The sequence below is a fragment of the Sphaeramia orbicularis genome, chromosome 7 (genome assembly GCF_902148855.1).
Source record: "Sphaeramia orbicularis chromosome 7, fSphaOr1.1, whole genome shotgun sequence".
Classification (NCBI taxonomy): domain Eukaryota; kingdom Metazoa; phylum Chordata; class Actinopteri; order Kurtiformes; family Apogonidae; genus Sphaeramia; species Sphaeramia orbicularis.
The window spans coordinates 1,174,614-1,197,762 of record NC_043963.1 but is presented as its reverse complement, the minus strand read 5'-3'; the positions used below and the strand labels follow the sequence as shown (position 1 = coordinate 1,197,762).

At 43.1% G+C, this 23,149-nt stretch overlaps 1 protein-coding gene across 1 annotated transcript; it reads right to left on the bottom strand.

Annotated features, from left to right (window-relative positions):
- Positions 1 to 984: 984 nt before the first annotated feature.
- LOC115422243 (suppressor of tumorigenicity 14 protein homolog) lies at positions 985 to 21,784 on the bottom strand. The gene is given in 22 exon segments (XM_030138452.1): positions 985 to 1,445; positions 1,669 to 1,839; positions 2,188 to 2,324; positions 2,427 to 2,698; positions 4,586 to 4,769; positions 4,862 to 4,987; positions 5,243 to 5,359; positions 5,456 to 5,518; positions 5,521 to 5,562; positions 7,868 to 7,972; positions 8,775 to 8,908; positions 8,998 to 9,098; positions 11,748 to 11,845; positions 11,939 to 12,075; positions 12,474 to 12,702; positions 12,850 to 12,885; positions 14,322 to 14,515; positions 16,308 to 16,378; positions 16,510 to 16,640; positions 20,133 to 20,201; positions 20,204 to 20,291; positions 21,444 to 21,784. Coding segments are annotated over 21 exon segments (2,538 nt in total). The 5' UTR covers positions 21,486 to 21,784; the 3' UTR covers positions 985 to 1,445; positions 1,669 to 1,677.
- Positions 21,785 to 23,149: the final 1,365 nt, after the last annotated feature.

Below are 23,149 nucleotides of genomic sequence, written 5' to 3'. Positions count from 1 at the left end.
AACACTTTCATATATGGTCCTAAATCTGACCCGGACCACTTTCATATGTGGTCCTAAATCTGACCCAGACCGCTTTCATATGTGGTCCAGGTCGCTTTTATCTGACCTTTACGTCACTGAAATGCGAAAAACGTCCCAGTTGTTGGTCGGAGCGGAGGAAAACCATATTTCATTCTGTAAACACAGTGTGTCTGTGTGGTCTGGTTGTCCATCAGGACCTCTTTAGTGCATGTGGGTCACTTCAGGACCTCTTTAGTGCATGTGGGTCACTTCAGGGTCACATTCAGTTCAGACTCAAAACTGATAGAAGTCGCATTTAATGTAGAATATGAACCAACACACAAAAAAATCAGATTTGACCTAAAAAATCGGACTAGTGCATTCGACCTGCTGTGGGCGGAGCCTTAGAATATGAGGATGACGGAACAGGTCTGGAAGGGTTAGACCATTTCAGGGAGGAATGACTACACCACTATCCCTTAGAACTGGGTTTAAAGGGGGAGGGATCAAGGGGGAGGGGGAGGGGGGAGGGGTGAAAAGGAGAATTGAAATTGGGCCTTAGGGAAGCTCAAATCCACCGGTTCTTCTGTTAGAGGTCCACTGTGATGGTTTTCAAGGACAAGAATCAAACCACATCTGTCTGAGTGATCGACTAAACACCAGCAGATCCAGTGGAGGCAGCGATGGGGGTAGAACCAGTAGATCCCCCAGACCCGCCTTCAGTGATATAACGATGATGGGGTTGGAAGGGGTGGAACTGAGTCCACTACTGCTAGTTTCATCGCAGTTTGGACCTATCTGGACCCACCCCTTTAGAAAGAAGGGTTAGCCCTAACGTCACCATTTTAACATCACAAATTTCTGGTGACCCCAGACATCCAAAACAGACATTTTTTTTGGCTAAAATTAATTTGTTTTTGATCATGTAATAGTTTGCTATACTAATGTTGCAAATAAATGTAAATTTAGACAACATTTAGACTATATAATGTAAATTTTTATTAGTAAGTTTTCATTTTTTATTAATTACTAGAAATTTCAGGGGACCCCATTTGAATTCCAGGCGAGCCCACATGGGGTCCCGACCCCAAGGTTGAAAATCACTGCCCTAAACCCTTTGGACCCATTTGGACCCACCACCACCAACAGGGTCATGGAAACAGAAGATTAGACCAGCCATATTAAATCAATCCTGTACAATAAAGCACATCCATGATTCTGACGAAAGCCCAAACCACCAGAACCAGAACCACACAGAACTGTACAAATAAATACCACCAAAACAAAAGGTCCAATGAAAAGCACCGACACAAACCACAAACAAAGCCCATGTGATCCAATTAAAACTCTTTCAATTAAAACTGTCAGAGGCCCCGCCCCCCATTTAATACCCGTGTCAGAGGCCCCGCCCCCCTCTGCTAAATACCCGTATGTCAGAGGCCCCGCCCCCCTCTGCTAAATACCCGTATGCTAGAGGCCCCGCCCCCCTCTGCTAAATACCCGTATGTCAGAGGCCCCGCCCCCCTCTGCTAAATACCCGTATGTCAGAGGCCCCGCCCCCCTCTGCTAAATACCCGTATGTCAGAGGCCCCGTCCCCCTCTGCTAAATACCCATATGTCAGAGGCCCCGTCCCCCTCTGCTAAATACCTGTATGCTAGAGGCCCCGCCCCCCTTTGCTAAATGCCTGTATTCTCCTTGATCCAGCTCCGGTATTGGGTGATCCGGGTGTACACTCCCGGTCTGTTCCTCCGACCGCAGCCGTCACCCCAGCTGACCACGCCCGCCAGGAAGACCCGCCCCCCGGGTCCGGTGATGGACAGCGGGCCTCCAGAGTCGCCCTGAGGGACGAAGACAGAGATGATCTGACAGATAAATGATCTGATGTCAAACAGTTTGAGCAACAATCTGATCAAGAAAATTAATGCATTTTTTTATAGTTTTTGTTGCATGTGTTTCTTCCACTTTGTCCATTTCTGAGTTTTCATCGTACCACGTATTTCAGTTTAGTTATTATTGTGTTCGGTTTGTCGTGTTGTGTCTGTTTCCATTGACATGTCTGACTGCCTTTTTTTTCTGGTTACGTTGTCGTGTCTGACTGAGTAGTTGTGTCAGATTGTGTCGTCGCCTCTGATTCTGCAGTTGTGTCTGATTGCGTTGCCGTGTCACGTTGCATTGCCATGTTGTACCTGACAGGCATCCACGCCCCCCTGCAGGACGCCGGCACACATCATCCTGTCCGTCACGTCGTCCTCCATCAGACGGCGACACACCGTGCTGTTGATGATCCGGACTTCGGCCTTCTGCAGGACGCTGGTGCCGACACCTGACGCACAACACGACACAAAGTCACGTAACCTGTCCCCACTGGACCGGAGGACTCCCCCGGACCGGTTCTATTTAACCCCCCTGGATCCCGCCCTCCTACCTCCCTCCCTGGTGGCCCCCCAGCCGGTGATCCAGGCCCGTTGTCCTGCTGGGATGTGGAAGGAGGCGGAGGGCAGGCAGATGGGCCAGATGTACTGGTTCAGGACCACGTCCCCGTCCAGCTCCAGGAGGGCCACGTCGTTGTCGTAGCTGACCGGGTTGTAGTTCTGGTGGGCGATGATCCGCTTCACGCCCCTCGTCACCGTCCACTGGTTGGTCAGACTCTGCGTGTGCAGCCCCAGGAAGGCCAGCCATTGGTCGGTGTCGGTGAACCTGTGGTGGCACCGAGGTCTGATATGTTAACGGTCAACATGTTTGTCCACACCGAGGTTCTAATAGTTTTGGATTTTTCATTATAGTTTAGACTCTTTTTTTTTTTCCCTCTAATTCAGTTAGTTTTAATTTGTTTTTAGAGCAGGTTTGCTAGGTTTTGTTTTTTTCTAAATGCTTAGTTTTAGTTTAGTTCTAGTATTAGGTTTTTTTTTTTTTTTTTTTATAACTTTTCTCTTCCTTGCCGTCATATTCTAATAAATCCCAGACAGGACTCTGCTGCTTTAGTCTCCATGTTTCCAGGTAGAGTGGGGACCAGAAGACGACTGGAAACCACAAGCGATGGACCGTGTGGTGCTGCGAGCTAAAATTGCCCAAGTGAAATAAATCAATTTCATATCAATCCAACACTGACAAAGACGAAAACTAAGGGAATTTTATCTAGAATTTTTATACATTTTAATTAGTTTTGTAAACACACAATACAGTTTCAGTAAGTTACCTTTTTTTTCCTTTTAATTATAGTTTTTATTTATTTCAGTTAACAAAAATGTTTTTTCAATTCTAGTTTTCGTCATTTCGTTAGTTTTCGTTAATGATAATAACCTTGGCCCAGACATATGGACATAATTAAGCTACAACAAGTGGACGACGACGTCCATTTGACAAATATTCGACTCCTAAAGGTCATTGTAATAACGTGTGTCCATGTGACTCCACTCTGGACAATAAACAAAGTACAACAACAGAAAACCAGAGTCAGCACCTGGAACCCACCTGGAACTGACCTGGAACCGACCTGGAACCGACCTGGAACCAGTCTGATCTGAATAAACCGACTCCAATAATCAACTCCTGACTAGGGCTGTTAGAAAATATCAGTTCTGCAATATATTGCAATATTTCATTTCACAATACTGTATCAATATTAAAAAGTACTGTATCAATATTTTTAGGTATTTATTCAAATGCAGATATAGGAGAGGTTCATTTTTGTTTTTCTTTATTGTTTATATCTTATTTATAATTATTTAACAATGTTTTATTAAATAATGGTTATTTCAATCCTCCTAAAAGCACTTTTTTCTGTCTGAGAGGCAGATGTTAATTCCTTTGTTGGGATTGAACTAAAATCCTGTTCTGATGTTAGTTCTGAACTACTAGAATCTGAACATTTGAACAGGATCTTATACTGTAATGTCTGTAAAACAGAATTTAAGTTTGAACACAGGAACATTTTGTGATGTAGCATTAGATCTTGTTGGGATCAAATAAAAATGTGTTTAGTATTTGTCAGTCAGGTCTCCCTTGAAAAAGAGATTTCATCTCAAGGGACTTCCTGGTTAAATAAAGGTTTTAAAAAAAATGTGTGCAGATTTGTGCTGTAATTCAATTCTTCAAGGAAATAATTTTAAGAAAAAGAAACAAAAAATTGACCTTTTAACAGTATCATGATATATCGTGATATATCGTATTGCGATCCTAGTAGGGCTGCAAATGATTAATCGACCCAAAGTGATCCAAAAAAAAAAATCCTTCAACCACAATTCTCCTGAATCAAAGCTTTGTTTCTTTCATTTCTCTGCTGTTAAACATTGGTTCCACTGTTGTGTTTCACACGGACGCTTATTGTGATGCACAAAGAAGCTTCAACTCAGGAAAACTGCCATAGAATATCTCCCTTTAACCAATTCGAGTCGATTAATCGAATTGGGACTTTTTGCATTGACTTCCATCACCTAGTCGATTAATCGGTTGCAGCTCTAGATCCTTGTATTGTGATTTGTATCATATCACCAGATTCGTGCCACTACACAGCCCTAGTCCTGACAGAACGGTTCCAGCACATGTTGACAAACAGGGGCCGCAGTTCGGGGGAGGAGCTCTTACCTGCCGGTGGCGCTGTTGTGGATGCAGTGGGCGGCGGTCAGCAGCCAGCGGCGGCTCAGCACCGACGCTCCGCACACGTGACCCATCCCCCTGATGTGGAGGCTGACCTGCCACGGCCACTCCCCCTCCCGCGACGCCTGCCCGCCCACAATACGAGAGCTGCGGTACGGCCTCGTCCCGCACTCTGGAAACAACACAACAACACACAAACATCACATGATGGCGACAGTGGCGGCGGCGGCGACAGGGACACATGGGTGGGTGTGGGGGACGTACGGCAGTTGTCCTCGTCGGAGCCGTCCTCACAGTCGGGCTCGCCGTCGCACTCCGGGTTGAGTCTGCTGATGCAACGACCATTTCTGCAGCGGAAGGTGAAGTCTGAACACTGCGGAAGAACCAGAGCTGGACAGGCAACATAGGCAACACAGGAAATGTAGACAGGCAACACAGTCAACAAGGACAGCCAACACAAGCAACACAGACAGGCAACACAGACAATGCAGACAGGCAACACAGGAAATGTGGACAGGCAACACAGTCAACAAGGACAGGCAACACAGGCAACAAGGACGGGGAACACAGAAAACTAATCAGGCTGGGTTGTCTTGGAGCCGACGTTGCTACATTTCCATCACTCTGTCTTTACAGTTCCGTTACATTTTTCACAGGTGGACTCGTCGGATCCGTCCGAACACTCGTCTTTTCCGTTACACTTGAGCTTCTCAGAGATGCAGCGTCCGTTTCTGCAGGAAAACTCTCCCGGTTTACATTTGACTACGGAGAGAAAACCAGAGCTCGTCAACCGTCCGACCGAAGCGCGGTGGGTTTTACGGCGCCGTTCAGGACACGGTCACCGGTGGATGGACTCACCGCAGTTCCCTTCGTCCGTCTGGTCTCCGCAGTCGTCGTAGCCGTCACACTCCCAGAACTTGGGTTACATCGGCCGTTCTTACACTTGAGCTGCGACTCGCCACATTCTGACACCAAGAAAAACAACCCAAGTGTCGTATGTCACAGCTGAACCACAACAACACAATCTGACATGTTACGACAGTCATCTGAGTTATCAAATATTACAGATAAACCTTGTTCATTGATCAATGGCATTAATATTTTTAGTTCGAGCTGTAATAACAAGCATATGCACAATGCACTGTGTGAAAAGAGAAACATTTCCCCTAGAGGAAAACATTATGAAACTCAATTTTCTCTAAAACTGAGTGGTCAAAAGTATGGACATGACCATATAAATGCTGTATTACAAACTAAATTAGAATTATACATCTACAGATTTCACATAACATATATCCCTCCAACGCTATTTTTTCTCAGTTTTCTGATGTGAAAGAACTGTGTAACTTTTGTCATTCTTGTCCTGAAACTACTTTACATTAAAGGTCCCGTATTATGCAAATCTCACTTTGTGACAGTTTTCTTATAGTAGTGTGTGTTGCAGTAGCCTCATTATGAGGTTGGAATTTGAAAACTGTCTGTTTCCTCCCTGCCTTGCTACACCACAGTTTGTCAAAATGCCTGCTCAAACGAGCAAGTTTGAGTTGGCTCCGTTTATGACGACATAAGCGGATTTAACTCCTCCCCCTGACTGTGCCCCCACCCTGGCAAAGCGAGCCCCGCCCTGGCATAGTACCTCTTGGACAACAAACATGGCGAAGGCGAGACACGCAAGTTGTGGTGTTGTTGGCTGCACACACCAACACCATAGTTTATTTTTGCTCCCCACTTCCGAGCCTCTCCGTAAAAAGTGTCTGGATTCTATCTGTGATGGTCATGGACCAAACAACATTCCCAAACACCTGTATGTGTGTGCCCGGCATTTCACGGACGAGTGTTTTTCGAACATGGGCCCATACAGCTCCGGGTTAGCACAAAGACTCCGAATCCAGAAGGACGCAGTACCAACGCTTCGTGACCCAAGTACAAGTGTGGGAGATGTAAGTTCTGATCATTTGTTTGTATCTTTACTGCATAACCCTACATTACGGATAAGCTGGTGGGTGTTGATGTGTACGTCTAACGTTAGCATGGCAGCTAACATAGCTCGGTTACTGCTGCTAACGTTTGCGTCCCCGTTAACATGCAAGAGCTGATAATATCCAGAGACATTCAACAGAACTCCTTTGAACACGGGCCTTTTGTGGTTGGCATCAGTATAGTTAGCCTCAAGCTTGTTAGCAGCTGCCTGCATTAGTGGCGGCAGGCGTCTTTCCGTGTCAGGTCCACGAACCCGACACAACACCGCCGTTTTCCGTCGGGGCTCAATCACGCCTCAAGGCAAAGAAAGCCAGTGTTTGGAAAGACGTTCTGTCTGAGACATGTGTATTGTAGACGAGAGAGCCATGGCTTCAGTCAACATTAGCGCGTAGTACCGCTAGCGGAAGCCGCGTCCTCTCCCAGAGAGGGGAGGGGGAGTGGGCGTGGACAGATGCATTCATTTGCGTACCCGGAAGCAGGCCCAGAAACAGCCTGTTCTGAGGAGGGCAGTGAGAGGGACTTTTTCGACCGCTGAAACTCCGAACAAAGGATGATTTTGGGGCGAACAAACTTAAATACTATGTTTTTGGGTTTCTGAGACCTATATGACGTGACTGAAAAATAGCATAATACGGGACCTTTAATTCTTTCTGTGTGAACACTCTTCTTCAAACTTTTGGTCTAAAACTGAAAAATATATCTACAAGTAATGAAAAAATAACTACAACATCTCAAAATGTGATTACATATTTTGAACATGACATTCGTAATTTAGAATTTGTTGTAAATTTGATCATTTTATTTGAAAAATTTCATATACACAAAAATAAATGCACCAAAACACACCCAAATTTGAAAATCTTCCTGATGGAATTTGAAAAATATATTAAATCTTTAGAATTTATCTTTAACAAAAAAAAACATTTGCACCTTAAAAATTTATGAGGAATTCTTTAAAATAGACTGAACTCTCTGATGCATTTATGTATTTGTGTTAGATATACTGTTTTTTTTTTTTTAAATGTATACTATTATTTGTCTATACTGCCTTGTGTCTTTAAATCTATGCATTTTCTTAAATTTATTTGTTCAAATGCTTTTTCTTTTTGACATCTTGATGTTTGTTCAAAATGTATACGTTTTGTATACCTGAACATTTTCAATAAAGTTGAGGGAAAAAGGAAAAAAATCTGACACACGTTACATCAAAAACCCCACACAACACAATGAGGTCCAAGTAAAGGTCTAAGGTAGAAGTGGACCGACTGGACCCGGGTTTGGAGGACTCACTGCAGCCGTCCTCGTCGCTCCCGTCGCCACAGTCGTCCCAGCCGTCGCAGCGCAGGTCGCGGCTGATGCACAGGTTGTCGGAGCACCGAAACCGGTCTGGACACGCTGCACATGAACACAACACTCAGACGCTGTCGGTCTACACACGTCCCACACAAACACAGTGTTCTAGGGCTAAACATACAGCTGTTCCCCTCCAAACCATGAGGTGGTGCTGTGTGTGACTAGAGGCGTAAGAAAATATCGGCTCTGCAATATATTGTAATATTTCATTTCACAGTACTGTATCGATATTAAAAAGTACGGTATTGACATTTTTAGGTATTTATTCAAATGCAGATATGGCGGAGGTTCATTTTTGTTTTTCTTTTTTGTTTATATTTTATTTATTATTATTTAACACTGTTTTATTAAATAATGCTCTTTCCTTTTTTGGGATTGAACTAAAATAATGTTCTAATGTTAGTTGTGAACTAATAGAATCTGAACATTTGAACAGGATCTGAAACTGGAATGTCTGTACAACAGAATTTAAATTTTTACAGAGGAACATTTTGTGATATAACATTAGATCCTGTTGGGATCAAATAAAAATATGTTTAGTATTTGTGCAGATTTCTGGTGGAATTCAGGTCTTCCAGGAAATAATCATTTTAAAAAAACGAAACAAACAAAAAATTGTCTTTTTAACAGTATAATGATATATCGTGACATATCGTATCGTGATCCTAGTATTGTGATTTGTATTGTATCGCCAGATTCTTGCCGACACACAGCCCTATGTGTGACAGTCTATTTACTACAGCACCGACACAACTGTTGATGTGACTGTTTTGTTTAACCCTAACTCTGGTTTTTGTGGTTTCTGCTCCTGAAACATGGTGATCATACAGTTAACCAGACGTACGATTGGTCGGGATGAAGGCCTCGTACTCTGCTGTGAAACCCTGGTGGACGTAGGACGAGTCGGAGTGGAACGTGACGGTCATGGTGTTGCTTCTGCTGGTGACCACGGTGTTTTTGGGTTTACCACCACAGTATCTGAAACGCACCAAACACACCGATACACTTCAGAGATACCCCGGTTTGAATGGAATCTACTGAATGAAACCAGCGAAGTGTGGACAGACCTCTGCCCGTTGACGTCGACGTAGTCCGTTCCACACCCGTCGTCATCGGTTCCCAAGAAGAACTCCTTGAACTGAACCTTTAGAAACTTCTCCTGTGACACCTGAAAAAGTAGTTAAAGACAAGTGTGAAACTGAAACGAGATGAAAGGAAAGATGAGGTGGTGGAATTGTAGGGATGGAAATTGATAAGAATTTAATGATTCTGATTCCATTATTGATTTTGCTTATCGATCCGATTCTCTTATTGATTCTCATTGGGTGAGATAAAAGAGTACAAACAGCTGTGTTTGCATTAACTGTCAGTACATTTGTACATACTGTACAGTATGTACAAATAATAATAACAGATGACGCTGGGCCCGGTTGGGGGTGGGGTGGGGGGTGGAATCAGTTCAACTCGACTCAGCCCGTCTCCTGTTGTTGTTCACCTCATTTCCTTTCCCCTACCTTTGGAAACTTGTATTTGAGGGGGTACAATGTTTGTTGCCCGCACCGGAACTGGGCCCGGCGTTCATTCACACATACATTACAAGCACTGCTAAGAAGTGAATCAAACACGTGACATTCCTGTAAATGAATCCCATGCTGTGGACAAATGTTTGAGCATATTGGAGGGGTTCCACCCTTTAGAAGAAATGAAAGCTTTGACAGTGTTCCAGTGGACCTGGTGTGGTCTGTTTGGACCATTTCTGCCTCAACACCATGTTGGCTACATTCTGACCAAAACAATGCAGCGTACGCATTAGGGTGCATCAAACCCCCCCATAAAAAAATATTGCCACGGCTATATAATAAAAATGTTCTATCCCTAGTAAAAACACACAGTGTAAATTATTTTGAAATTTGGATAAATTCTACCGGGTCCACGTGGGCCATGAAAAGGTAAAATAATGGCTATATTCAAAACTTTGAAATTGGTGATTATAAACTGCTGCAAGCACTAATGTTTTAATTTTCCCAGAATTTAAAGTGGTTAATAGTAGTTGTGTCAGCCTTCTGCACTGTCACTTTCATTTTCCAAAGAAATATATTGTTTCTAGAGGCATTGCTTTGTGCATTGACATAGCTAAAAAAGCAATGAATACTTGTGGATCTGCTGCTATATTTGGTCTTGGAGCTGGTGTAACAGAGAAAGATGAAGAAATCACAGGCTGCAGGCTTCCAACCAATGAGCAGGTATTCAGATGTTCCATGTTTCATCGACGTGAAGGATCAGCACAAGGTACAGCATCCAACAGAACAAAAAGGGACAATGCAAAGATTGTTCTGGACAAGCTAATTCCATTTTATCTGACAGAAAACATCCCTACAATTTCAGAGAAAAGAGGTTGTTAGAAAATTATAGAACTTGTTGAGAAGAATGCTAAAATTCAAGAAATACCAGTAGACCGCCGCTCATGTCCAGGTGTACTGGCTAAGCTGAAAGACATGGAAAGTAATCTGCAGAAGACTTTTCCTCTGTGGACTAGAGATGCAGAGCAAGTTATGAAAAACCAAGAAGATATTCAATTTCTTCAGTCAATGAAAACTGACAGAATTGCTTCATTTGGTGTTCATGATCAGGCATAGGCGTCCCAGATCAAGCGTAAAGAATTGTGAGCACTAAAACAAAGGAAATTCCAAGAGAAGGCTGAAAAAGAAGAGAAATTTCTAGTGAAACTGTTCAGCTGGCTCACAGTGAAAGCAGTCAAGATGAAGATGACAGTGGTGAAGAAATGGTCACTCCTGTGGTATTTAACTTCAGAAATGGTGCCACTTGCACTCTTCAGTGACTTAACTCCATCAGATGAGCACTGCAACTTGGCCAAGAGGCTGTTGACAGTGAAATCTGAACATGGTGACATCCAGGACACACCCAGAGGTCACTTTGGTACAGGTTTTGGGAAGCCACACTTTCCAACTCCCATCACCCAGTCTACGACACTAGCAGATTTTGTTGCACATGACTCCTGGTTCATCTTTAGTCTGCTGTGTCTGGACAGTGATTTCCTGATCAAAGAAGTTAGTGAGTGGATGACTTTGGCATCTTACCTGTCTTCAAAAACAAAGATCAACGCCATTAACATTATTAATGACTGTGCCGAAGGCGGAGTGAAGCTAAGTACCGACTTTACTGGTGCTGCTAAGTCAGAAGAGCACTTTCAGAATGTCCTACAAGTAGTGGAAACAGACAGGAAGGACAGACTGAACCTCTGGAAGAGGAAGCTAACTAAATAGTGCATAAAAATGTGAAGTTGTGAGGGACTTTCTGGATCTTTATGGTTACCCTTGATACATAGACCATCAGATAAAAACTCAAAAAACATTTCATGAAAAATGATTGTGTTTTAATTACTTTTTAATGTCATGTGTTCAATAAAGTGGGAATATATTTCTGAAATTACGTTTTTTCTTTTTTTCTGCAGTGTGTTATTATTTTCCATTTTTTCAGTCTCGATGTGGACCTGGTAAATGTTTATCAAAATGTATGAAATTTTGACCAAATTATTTTTTCATGAGGTAGAATATTTTTATTATACCGCCATTTGAATATAAAGGCATTTTAAAAATCAAGGGGGGTCTGATGCACCCTAGTACGCATGACGTCACCGCGCATGGGCAATGAAGGCGGAATCAATAAGCAGGCAGGCAAATGATTCCAAGGAATCGAGCTACTGGGATCCGGTTCTCAAAAAGAACTGGCTCTCAATTCCCATCCTTATGGAGTTGTGATAGGATCCATGTTGACAGAAACTCCTGCTCAGACTGACCTGGATGTCCCATGTGCAGGTGGTCTGAGGAGGGTAGTTGGAGGGGAAGAAGGGTGAGGAGAAGGTGCCTTTAGCTGTGGTCAGTTTCCCTCCACACTCTGAGAAAAGACGGACACATGAGCAGGTCAAACCTCAGACCGCTGCGTCACAGTTTCCATAATTTTACCACAGATTGGCTGGGTTCGTCGTACTTTGCGCGGTCGCAGGGATCTGGGAGTAGTTGGCCCTGAACCCGGGGAAGTTCTTCTCCTTGTTGGTGACCAACGTCAGCAGGAGGACGTTTCCAGACGACACGAAGGACAGCGAGTCATGAGGATATCCACAGCGCCTGGACGGACGGACAGAGGACGAGCATGGGGACATCAGCTCAGTTTGACCAAAAGGACAAAGCAGCAACTCAACACATTCTGACCAACACTGAACAGTTTCCTTCAACAGAAACAACAGAACCAAATACGAACAGAAAATATTCAATATTCAGTCTTTAAGGTGGAATCTGGGGTGTGATGAAACCTGTAAACATTTGGACAGATTCAGCCATAGATTCTACCTGTTCATTATAAAACTGACCAGTTCAGCTAACCCTAACCAGTGGGTTTAGAACCAGTTCAACTAACTATAACCAGTGGGCTCTGGTTGGGTCCTGTTTCTGTTCTGTTGTTGTTCTGGTTTGGTTCTGGTTGGGTCCTGGTGTTCTAATTGGACCTGCTGTGATTCTGGTCTTACTCGGTCAGGACTCGGTGCTCAATCGGTGCCAGAGAGTCGTAGATTTTGATGAAGTCCTGCTCACAGTCGTCCTCCAGGATCAGGGTGTCGAAGTCCAGGTGGACCCGGTGTCCAGGATCGGCCCGAAGACGCCAGTTCAGGTAGATGTTGGGCGGGTAGGCGGAGTCTGGAAACCCTGGAGACTGGACGACTCCACCCTCTTTGACGTGGATATTGAAGGACTTCTTGACTAAAAAGACAATGAATCGACTCAAAAACATGACAATGAAACTGTATCTGTCTGTCTGTCTGTCTGTATCTGTCTGTGTCTGTATCTGTCTGTCTGTCTGTATTCATTTATGCAGCTGAATATAAAGGTGCAAATATAATTTCTCACCGTATAAAGTCGACCTGATCATACGTGGATCAACAGCTGAAAGAAACAGAAACACACATGAACTTCAACTGCATACATGACATCATCAGTTCAAACACACATGCGCACACACACACACACACACACACATATATATACACAGGTCCATCTAAAAAAATTTGAATATCATGAAAAATTCCATATTTTTTGTCCCTCATTTCAGAAAGTCAAACCCATATATTATCTAGACTCATTAGACAGAGTGAAATATTTCCAGCCTTATTTCTGTAAATGTTGATGTTTATGTCTTACAGAAAATGAAAACCTAAAATTCAGTGTCTCAGAAAATTAGAATATTGGATAAAATCAATAAAAACAGGATATTTTCAACATAAATGTCAGTTTTGTGTGCAGCCTGTTCATTTGTCTGAACTCAGTACTTGGTTGGGTCTACTGTGACATGAGTGACTGCAGTGTGTGGTGTCATGGAGGTGATGGAGGTGATGGGTGTGGACTTCAGAAAACCCAGTGGACCAACACCAGCAGATGCCATGACAGACCAAACCAGCACTGACTGTGGAAACATCACTCTGGACTTCAGCATGGGTTCTGTTCCTCTCCACTCTTCCTCCAGACTCTGGGACCTTTGATTTTCAAATGACCTGAAAAATGGACTTTGATGTGAACAGAGGACTTTGGACTTTCCACAGTCAGTGCTGGTTTGGTCTGAAGATCAGAGACAGCAGATCCACCAACGCAGATGAACTGAACGACACGATCAGACCAACCTGGGCTTCCATTCCACCTGAACAGGTCCACAGACTGAGCACCTCCATGACACCACACACTGATGCAGTCATTTGTGTCAAACTACAGGGTGTCCCATAAGTCTCCATACATAGGAAAAATAAACATTTCTTGACATAAACCATTTTTATTTATATAATATGCTCTATATGACTGCCATTTTGTCTGGAACACATTTCAATGCGCGTCCTCCACTGCTGAAGAACTATAAAGAAGAAATATAAAGAAATACATGTTAGAACCATATATGTATGGAATGTATTATGTCTCCTATGAATGGAGACTTATGGGACACCCTGTAGAACCAACCAAGTACTGAGTTCAGACAAATGAACAGACTGTACACAAAACTGATATTAATGTGGAAAATGTTTTTATTGATTTTATCCAATATTCTAATTTTCTGAGACACTGAATTTTAGGTTTTCATTTTCTGTAAGACATAAACATCAACATTTACAGAAATAAGGCTGGAAATATTTCACTCTGTCTAATGAGTCTATATAATATATGGGTTTGACTTTCTGACATGAGGGACAAAAAATATGGAACTTTTTCATGATATTGTAATTTTTTGAGATGGACCTGTGTGTGTGTTCCATCTGTGTGTTCCATGTGAATGTGTGCGTCTGTTCTAGTAACTGCTGTCCTGGTGTCTGTGTTGTGGGCGGAGTCAGTGGGCGGACCTTCAGAGCTGACGTGGTGGACGTCCAGCGCGTCGGTGGGCTTCATCATCAGTCGACCCTGGCGTCCCTGCTGCCCTCCCTCTGGTGGATCCACAGACGCCATGGCCTCGTCCAGTGAATCCTGCTGAGCCTCAGGGAGTTCGAACTCCGACTGGTAATAGGCCACCACGCCAACGCCACCGCTGTCCCCTTCGCTGCAGACACAAAGACGTTAATGCTGCGTTCATATCAGTCCAGGTTCACATTCAGCTGACATGGACTGGAAGGCGGAGCTCTGGGTTAAAGGTCAAGTTCAACAAACCACAGCAGCATTTAAAGGTGCTGGAGACTTTCATGACCAATTTTTCTGTCCATCCTCAGTCATACCCTCAGTATCATGAATCTGTAAGTCTTTCTGTCATTACTCACCTGAATCTCTTCCTCATGAACAGTTTCTTAGTTTCATCCACCAGAAACAAACCATGTGTTTACAAACAGAGCTGGGAGGGAACTCGGGCATCTTTGGAATTTTGTCGCGATGTGTATTGTGGGAAACGGAGGTATGTGCTACAGACACGACGTGGAAACGGCAGGAGCTCCCTTCACTCTAAGCAGATTCCTCCAGACGTTTCCGCGTCGTGTTTGTTTCATCCATATAATATCATATGGTTGCGCTGCTGTTGCCGCTGCAGGTTGCTGGTGAACCTCCGTTTCCCACAATGCACGTCGCGACAAAATTCCAAAGATGCCCGAGTTCCCTACAAGCTCTGTTTGTAAACACATGGTTTGTTTCTGGTGGATGGAACATAGAAACTGTTCACCATGAGGAAGAGATTCAGGTGAGGAATGACAGACGAACAGATTCATGAAACTGAGGATATGACTGAGGATGGACAGATCTGAGGAAATAATGGTCACGAAAGTCTCCAGCAGCTTTAAAAGCTGAAATTAGTCCGAAAAGAAGAAACCAGAGGAAAACAGCCTCACACACATAACACACACCAACGCACACACACACACGCACACACACATACACACCATGTAGCTCATTATGGTTCTGTTTTGGTTCTGGTTGGGTTCTTGTGTAGATGGACTAGTAGATCTGGTTCTTGGTCTAGTGGATGCGGTTCTTGGTCTAGTGCAGGGGTGTCAAACTCATTTTAGTTCAGGGGCCAAATTCAGCCCAATATGATCTGCAGTGGGCTGGAACAGTCAAATAAGAACAATGAAAAAAGGAAAACTACATTATGATAACGTTTACATCTGCAACGTTTCCTTAAAAATCTGAATAACATGAACAACTTGAAATGTCTGAAGGAAAACAAGTGCAATTTGAACAGTATTCTGGCTCGGTTGATCAATTTATCATTTACACATGTGCATTACAACTTACATGACAATTACAAACACACAAAACATTTAGTAACAGACAGAATATTGATCACATTACATTTACTTCATTTAAGACATTTCAGGATGTTCATATTCAGGTTATTCACATTTTTGTAAAAGGATAGTTTGTAAATATGAACATTTTCGTGTCATTTTACTTTTTTACACTAAAACAAAGATAAAGTCTGCAGTTGTCATTATTTATAGGTTATTATGATAATATTTTACTGGTCTGACCCAACTGACATCTTATTGTCTGTATGTGGAACCTGAATTAAAATGATTTTTACACCATTGACTGATAATATCTTCAGTGTAATTTTTGCATTTCACAAATTCATCCCACAGGCCAGGTTGGACCCACTGAAGGGCCAGTTTTGGCCCCCGGGCTGCATGTTGGACACCTGTGGTCTAGTGGATGTGGTTCTTGGTCTAGTGGATGCGGTTCTTGGTCTAGTGGATGCGGGTCTTGGTCATTGGTTCTAAATGTAAAGTCAGGACAAAACTTTCAGTGCTATATGACTAAAACTCGATGTACTCTGGCCCTTGTGGTTCTTCAGTTCTAAGCTGGAACGTGGCCTGTTGGCGAGTCTGGTCCTGGTGTCGTTTCCGTACCTGAAGGCCTGGACCGTGGACCCGCTTAAGTACTTGGCCAGCACCGAGTTCTGACTGTAGATGAGCTTCAGCTGGAAGACAAAAGGTCCCATTTATGTTCCTCAGTCAAATGGAGAACCACGGAACCACAAAAGCAGAAGAGTCTGGCTGTGACCAGAACCACCTGCTGAGGCCGTTTTGGAGAACTCCCATGATGCCTCACCTGCTGGTCCACCTGAGAGGCCAGGGTCCTGAACTGAGGACTGGAGGGGTCTTCATACGCTGCCAGGAACCTCTGGTTACTGATCCCCATGGAACCGATGTAGAGCCTCTTGACTCGGACGTTGTTCCGGACTGAAAAACCACCCAGGAGAACCGGCCAGGAGTCCGAGAACGTCCAAGAACATGGAAAGGACAGAACGAGACCAAAATGAAGGAAAAGGAAGTGAACCCAAAACAACCGAAGGAACAGTGACGATACTGGAGAACAGAGGGAACACTGACGACACTGAAGAACAGAGGGAACAGTGACGATACTGGAGAACAGAGGGAACAGTGACGATACCGAAGAACAGAAGGAACAGTGACAATACAGGAGAACAGAAGGAACAGTGACGATACTGAAGAACAGAGGGAACAGTGACAATACAGGAGAACAGAAGGAACAGTGATGACACTGAAGAACAGAGGGAACAGTGATGATACTGGAGAACAGAGGGAACAGTGATGACACTGAAGAACAGAAGGAACAGTGACGATACTGGAGAACAGAGGGAAGAGTGCCTTTACTGGAGAACAGAAGGAACAGTGACGATACTGAAGAACAGAAGGAACAGTAATGATACTGAAGAACAGAAGGAACAGTGACGATACTGGAGAACAGAAGGAACAGTGACGATACTGAAGAACAGAAGGAACAGTAATGATACTGAAGAACAGAAGGAACAGTGACGATACTGAAGAACAGAAGGAACGGTGACGATACTGAAGAACAGAAGGAACAGTAATGATACTGAAGAACAGAAGGAACAGTAATGATACTGAAGAACAGAAGGAACAGTGACGATACTGGAGAACAGGGAACAGTGACGATAGTGAAGAACAGAGGGAACAGTGACGATACTGAAGAACAGAAGGAACAGTGACGATACTGGAGAACAGAAGGAACAGTGACGATACTGAAGAACAGAAGGAACAGTGACGATACTGAAGAACAGAAGGAACAGTGACGATACTGGAGAACAGGGAACAGTGACGATAGGGAAGAACAGAGGGAACAGCGACGATACTGGGGAACAGAAGGAACAGTGACGATACTGAAGAACAGAAGGAACACTGACGATACTGAAGAACAGAGGGAACAGTGACGATACTGGAGAACAGAAGGAAGAGTGCCTTTACTGGAGAACAGAAGGAACAGTGACGATACTGAAGAACAGAAGGAACAGTAATGATACTGAAGAACAGAAGGAACAGTGACGATACTGGAGAACAGAAGGAACAGTGACGATACTGAAGAACAGAAGGAACGGTGACGATACTGAAGAACAGAAGGAACAGTAATGATACTGAAGAACAGAAGGAACAGTAATGATACTAGAGAACAGAGGGAACAGTGACGATACTGAAGAACAGAAGGAACAGTGGCGATACTGGAGAACAGAAGGAACAGTGATGATACTGAAGAACAGAGGGAACAGTGACAATACCGAACAACACAAGGAACACTGACGATACCGGAGAACAGAAGGGACAGTGACGATACTGAAGAACAGAAGGAACAATGACGATACTGAAGAACAGAGGGAACAGTAACGATACTGAAGAACAGAAGGAACAGTGACGATACTAGAGAACAGAGGGAACAGTGACGATACTGAAGAACAGAAGGAACAGTGACGATACTGGAGAACAGAAGGAACAGTGACGATAGTGAAGAACAGAAGGAACAGTGACGATACTGAAGAACAGAGGGAACAGTGACGATACTGGAGAACAGAAGGAACAGTGACGATACTGAAGAACAGAGGGAACAGTGATGATACTGAAGAACAGAAGGAACAGTAATGATACTGAAGTACAGAAGGAACAGTGACGATACTAGAGAACAGAAGGAACAGTGACGATACTGAAGAACAGAGGGAACAGTAACGATACTGAAGAACAGAAGGAACAGTGACGATAGTGAAGAACAGAAGGAACAGTGACGATAGTGAAGAACAGAAGGAACAGTGACATTACTGAAGAACAGAGGGAACAGTGACGATACTGGAGAACAGAAGGAACAGTGACGATACTGAAGAACAGAAGGAACACTGACGATACTGGAGAACAGAGGGAACAGTGACGATACTGAAGAACAGAGGGAACAGTGACGATACCGGAGAACAGAAGGGACAGTGACGATACTGAAGAACAGAAGGAACAATGACGATATTGAAGAACAGAGGGAACAGTAACGATACTGAAGAACAGAAGGAACAGTGACGATACTAGAGAACAGAGGGAACAGTGATGATACTGAAGAACAGAAGGAACAGTGACGATACTGGAGAACAGAAGGAACAGTGACGACAGTGAAGAACAGAAGGAACAGTGACGATACTGAAGAACAGAGGGAACAGTGACGATACTGGAGAACAGAAGGAACAGTGACGATACTGAAGAACAGAGGGAACAGTGATGATACTGAAGAACAGAAGGAACAGTAATGATACTGAAGTACAGAAGGAACAGTGACGATACTAGAGAACAGAAGGAACAGTGACGATACTGAAGAACAGAGGGAACAGTGACGATACTGAAGAACAGAAGGAACAGTGACGATAGTGAAGAACAGAAGGAACAGTGACGATAGTGAAGAACAGAAGGAACAGTGACATTACTGAAGAACAGAGGGAACAGTGACGATACTGGAGAACAGAAGGAACAGTGACGATACTGAAGAACAGAAGGAACACTGACGATACTGGAGAACAGAGGGAACAGTGACGATACTGAAGAACAGAGGGAACAGTGACGATACTGAAGAACAGAGGGAACAGTGACGATACTGGAGAACAGAAGGAACACTGACGATACTGAAGAACAGAAGGAAAAGTGACGATACTGAAGAACAGAGGGAACAGTGACGATACTGAAGAACAGAGGGAACAGTGACGATACTGAAGAACAGAAGGAACAGTGACGATACTGAAGAACAGAGGGAACAGTGACGATACTGAAGAACAGAGGGAACAGTGACGATACTGGAGAACAGAGGGAACAGTGACGATACTGAAGAACAGAAGGAACAGTGACGATACTGGAGAACAGGGAACAGTGACGATACTGAAGAACAGAGGGAACAGTGACGATACTGGAGAACAGGGAACAGTGATGACACTGAAGAACAGAAGGAACAGTGATGATACTGGAGAACAGAAGGAACAGTGACGATACTGAAGAATAGAAGGAACAGTGACGATACTGAAGAACAGAGGGAACAGTGATGATACTGAAGAACAGAGGGAACAGTGATGATACTGAAGAACAGAAGGAACAGTGATGATACTGGAGAACAGGGAACAGTGATGATACTGGAGAACAGAAGGAACAGTGACAATACTGAAGAACAGAAGGAACACTGACGATACCGGAGAACAGAAGGAACAGTGACGATACTGAAGAACAGAAGGAACAGTGACGATACTGAAGAACAGAGGGAACAGTGACGATACTGGAGAACAGGGAACAGTGACGATACTGGAGAACAGAGGGAACAGTGACGATACTGGAGAACAGAGGCTGGATCCAACACGGTCCAGCCTCTGTGACATCATCATCAAAGGTCTGAAAGCTGCTCACGGTGGAAGCGCCACACCAACAGCCCCGTCAGCAGCGCCACAGCGACGGCCGCCAGCAGCAGCCCCACCCCACCCACAGCCTCCTCCGACACGGCTTCTTCTCCACGTGTTTGGGGTCCGAGGCTGGAAGGAAGTGGTCTGAGGCGTCCCAGTCGGGGTCCTGAACCACAACAACAGGAGATGATCAGAACCATCAGAGGCAGATGGTCCACGAGAACCAACAGATCACATGATTCAGAACCCGACTCCAAGAACCCACTGCCTGAATCTGGTAGAACATCCTTCAACAGAACCATCATCCAGATCTACAGTTTCAGCTGTTACATACTCAGATGAGGCCTGACCACGCCTCCTGTGGGCGGAGTTAATGACAGGTACAGTTGAACTGTGGAACATGGACCTGACCACGCCTCCTGTGGGCGGAGTTAACGACAGGTACAATTGAACTGTGGAACACGGACATGTTCAGGTGTTTGAACCGATTCATCAGAACCTCAACAGGAGCTGGTGGCTTTATTGTTTTGTTTTGTTTTTTGTTTTTAATTGATTTGTATGTAGTTTGTGTTTCTGTGGTTTTGTGTTTTCATTGTTTTATTTTTGTTCTGTCTTTCTGTGGTTTTGTTTGTTTTGTTTGTTGTTTTTGTTGTGTTTTTAATGTTTTGCTGTGTTTGAATTCTTTGTTCTATATTTTGGTTGTTCACACTGTTGTGTTTGTTCAACATCTTTAATCACTGTTTTTCCACATCCTTATATATGAAATATTACAAACAGATTGAATTCAAATGGAATGAGTTTTATTAAACAGAATCAGTGACTGGATTTGGTTCCTGTAGGTTTTGTTTTCAGTCTCAGTTAATAGTTTAATTTAATAGTTAATATTACTAGTTGCAGTTAATCTAGTTAATAGTCTTAGTTTATCTAAATAATAGTCATAGTTAATCTAGTTACTTGTTGTAGTTAATATTTTAATAGTCTTAGTTAATCTAGTTATTAGTCAAAGCTAATTTAGTTAATAATCATAGTTAATCTAGTTACTAGTAGTACTTAAACTAGTTACTAATCGCAGTTAATCTAGTTAAGTCATAGTTAATATAGTCACTAGTCATAACTAACTTAGTTAATAATCATAAACTAGTAACTAGTCGTAGTTAATCTAGTAACTAGTCATAGTTAATTTAATTAACATTCAGTTAATCTAGATACTAGTTACCAGATGAATCACCTCAAACAGGCTGAACCGTCAACCGAAACTCCAGCTGGTCTAGACGCACCTGAACGCACCTCCGGGTCCGGGTTCTGGTTCTGGGCTCACCTGTCGCGGGCTGAACTTCTCTCCGGACACCAGTGGGTCCATGGCTCGGTTTGCGGGTCCTGGTCGTGTTTTAGTTCGGGTTCGTTCTGGTTCCGGTCGGTCTGCGTCACCGCTGCGTCATGGCGGCAGGTGATCCGGGAGATGGGCGGGTCCCAGGTAAACCGGGACAATCTGTCCCGGCGCGGCCTGGGTCTGCTATCGGGTCTGGTACCGGGTGTGATACCGGTCCGCTCGGGTCTAGACTCCGGACGAACCGGGCTGATGTGAAGCCAAAGGAAGGGGAAGAGGACAGAGCAGGAGGAGGAGCGTGACTGGCACCACCTGAGCTCCCATGATGCAACGCGTGACTGTAGTTCCTCCTGTGGTCCAAAGAACTATGACAGGAATGAGAATGATGAGGTTATATTTACAGAAGACAAAGCGGAAGAACATATACAGACAAAAGAAATGCAAACAGAGGAAGGTGAACAGATTAGACATTTAAAGGGAACATCCCATAATAGAAACAGTTTTACAGGATTATTATATACAGACAACCGCTAAACTGTACAGTTACTAAACACCACAGGTCTGAAAATATTTAGACAATACAAAACTATTTATGAAATATCCAAGACAACAATACTAACAGTTATTAAATATATGCAGTCAAAAAAACATCCATCCTTCCATAATCTTCTGCTTAATCCAGGCCGGGTTGCTGGGGTAACAGTCTAAGCAGGGATGCCCAGACTTCCCTCTCCCCAGACTCCAGCTCCTCCGGGGGGACCCCAAGGCGTTCCCAGGCCACCTGAGAGACATAGTCTCTCCAGTGTGTCCTAGGTCTTCCCCAAGGTCTCCTCCCGGCAGGACATGCCTGGAACACCTCCCCAGGGAGGAGTCCAGGAGGATCTGAAACAGATGCCCAAGCCACCTCAGCTGGTTCCTCTGGATGTGGAGGAGCAGCTGTTGTTATTGTATATATACAGACAATAAAAAACAGTTATTAAATGTATATAGTCAATAAAAACAAGTTATTAAATATATAGTAAATAAAAACAAGTTATTAAATATATACAGTAAAACACAACAGTTATTAAATATATACAGTCAATAAAAACAACAGTTATTAAATATATACAGTCAATAAAAACAAGTTAATATATACAGACACTAAACACAACAGTTATTGAATATATACAGACAATAAAAACAAGTTATTAAATATATACAGTCAATACAAATAATTATTAAATATATACAGTCAAAAACAACAGTTATTAAATATATACAGTCAATACAAACAACAGTTATTGAGTATATACAGACAATAAAAAAAACAGTTATTAAATATATAGTCAATAAAAACAAGTTATCAAATATATACAGTAAAAAAAAAAACAGTTATTAAATACAATCAATAACCACAACAGTTATTGAATATATACAGACAATAAACACAAGTTATTAAATATATACAGACAATAAAAACAACAGTTATTAAATATATACAGACAATAAAAACAACAGTTATTAAATATATACAGTCAATAAAAACAAGTTAATATATACAGACAATAACACAACAGTTATTGAATATATACAGTCAATACAAATAAGTTATTAAATATATACAGTCAAAAACAATAATAATAATAATAATAATAATAATAATTTATTTGTAAAGCGCTTTCAGTCAAAGTGCTGTACAGATATAAAATCAATCC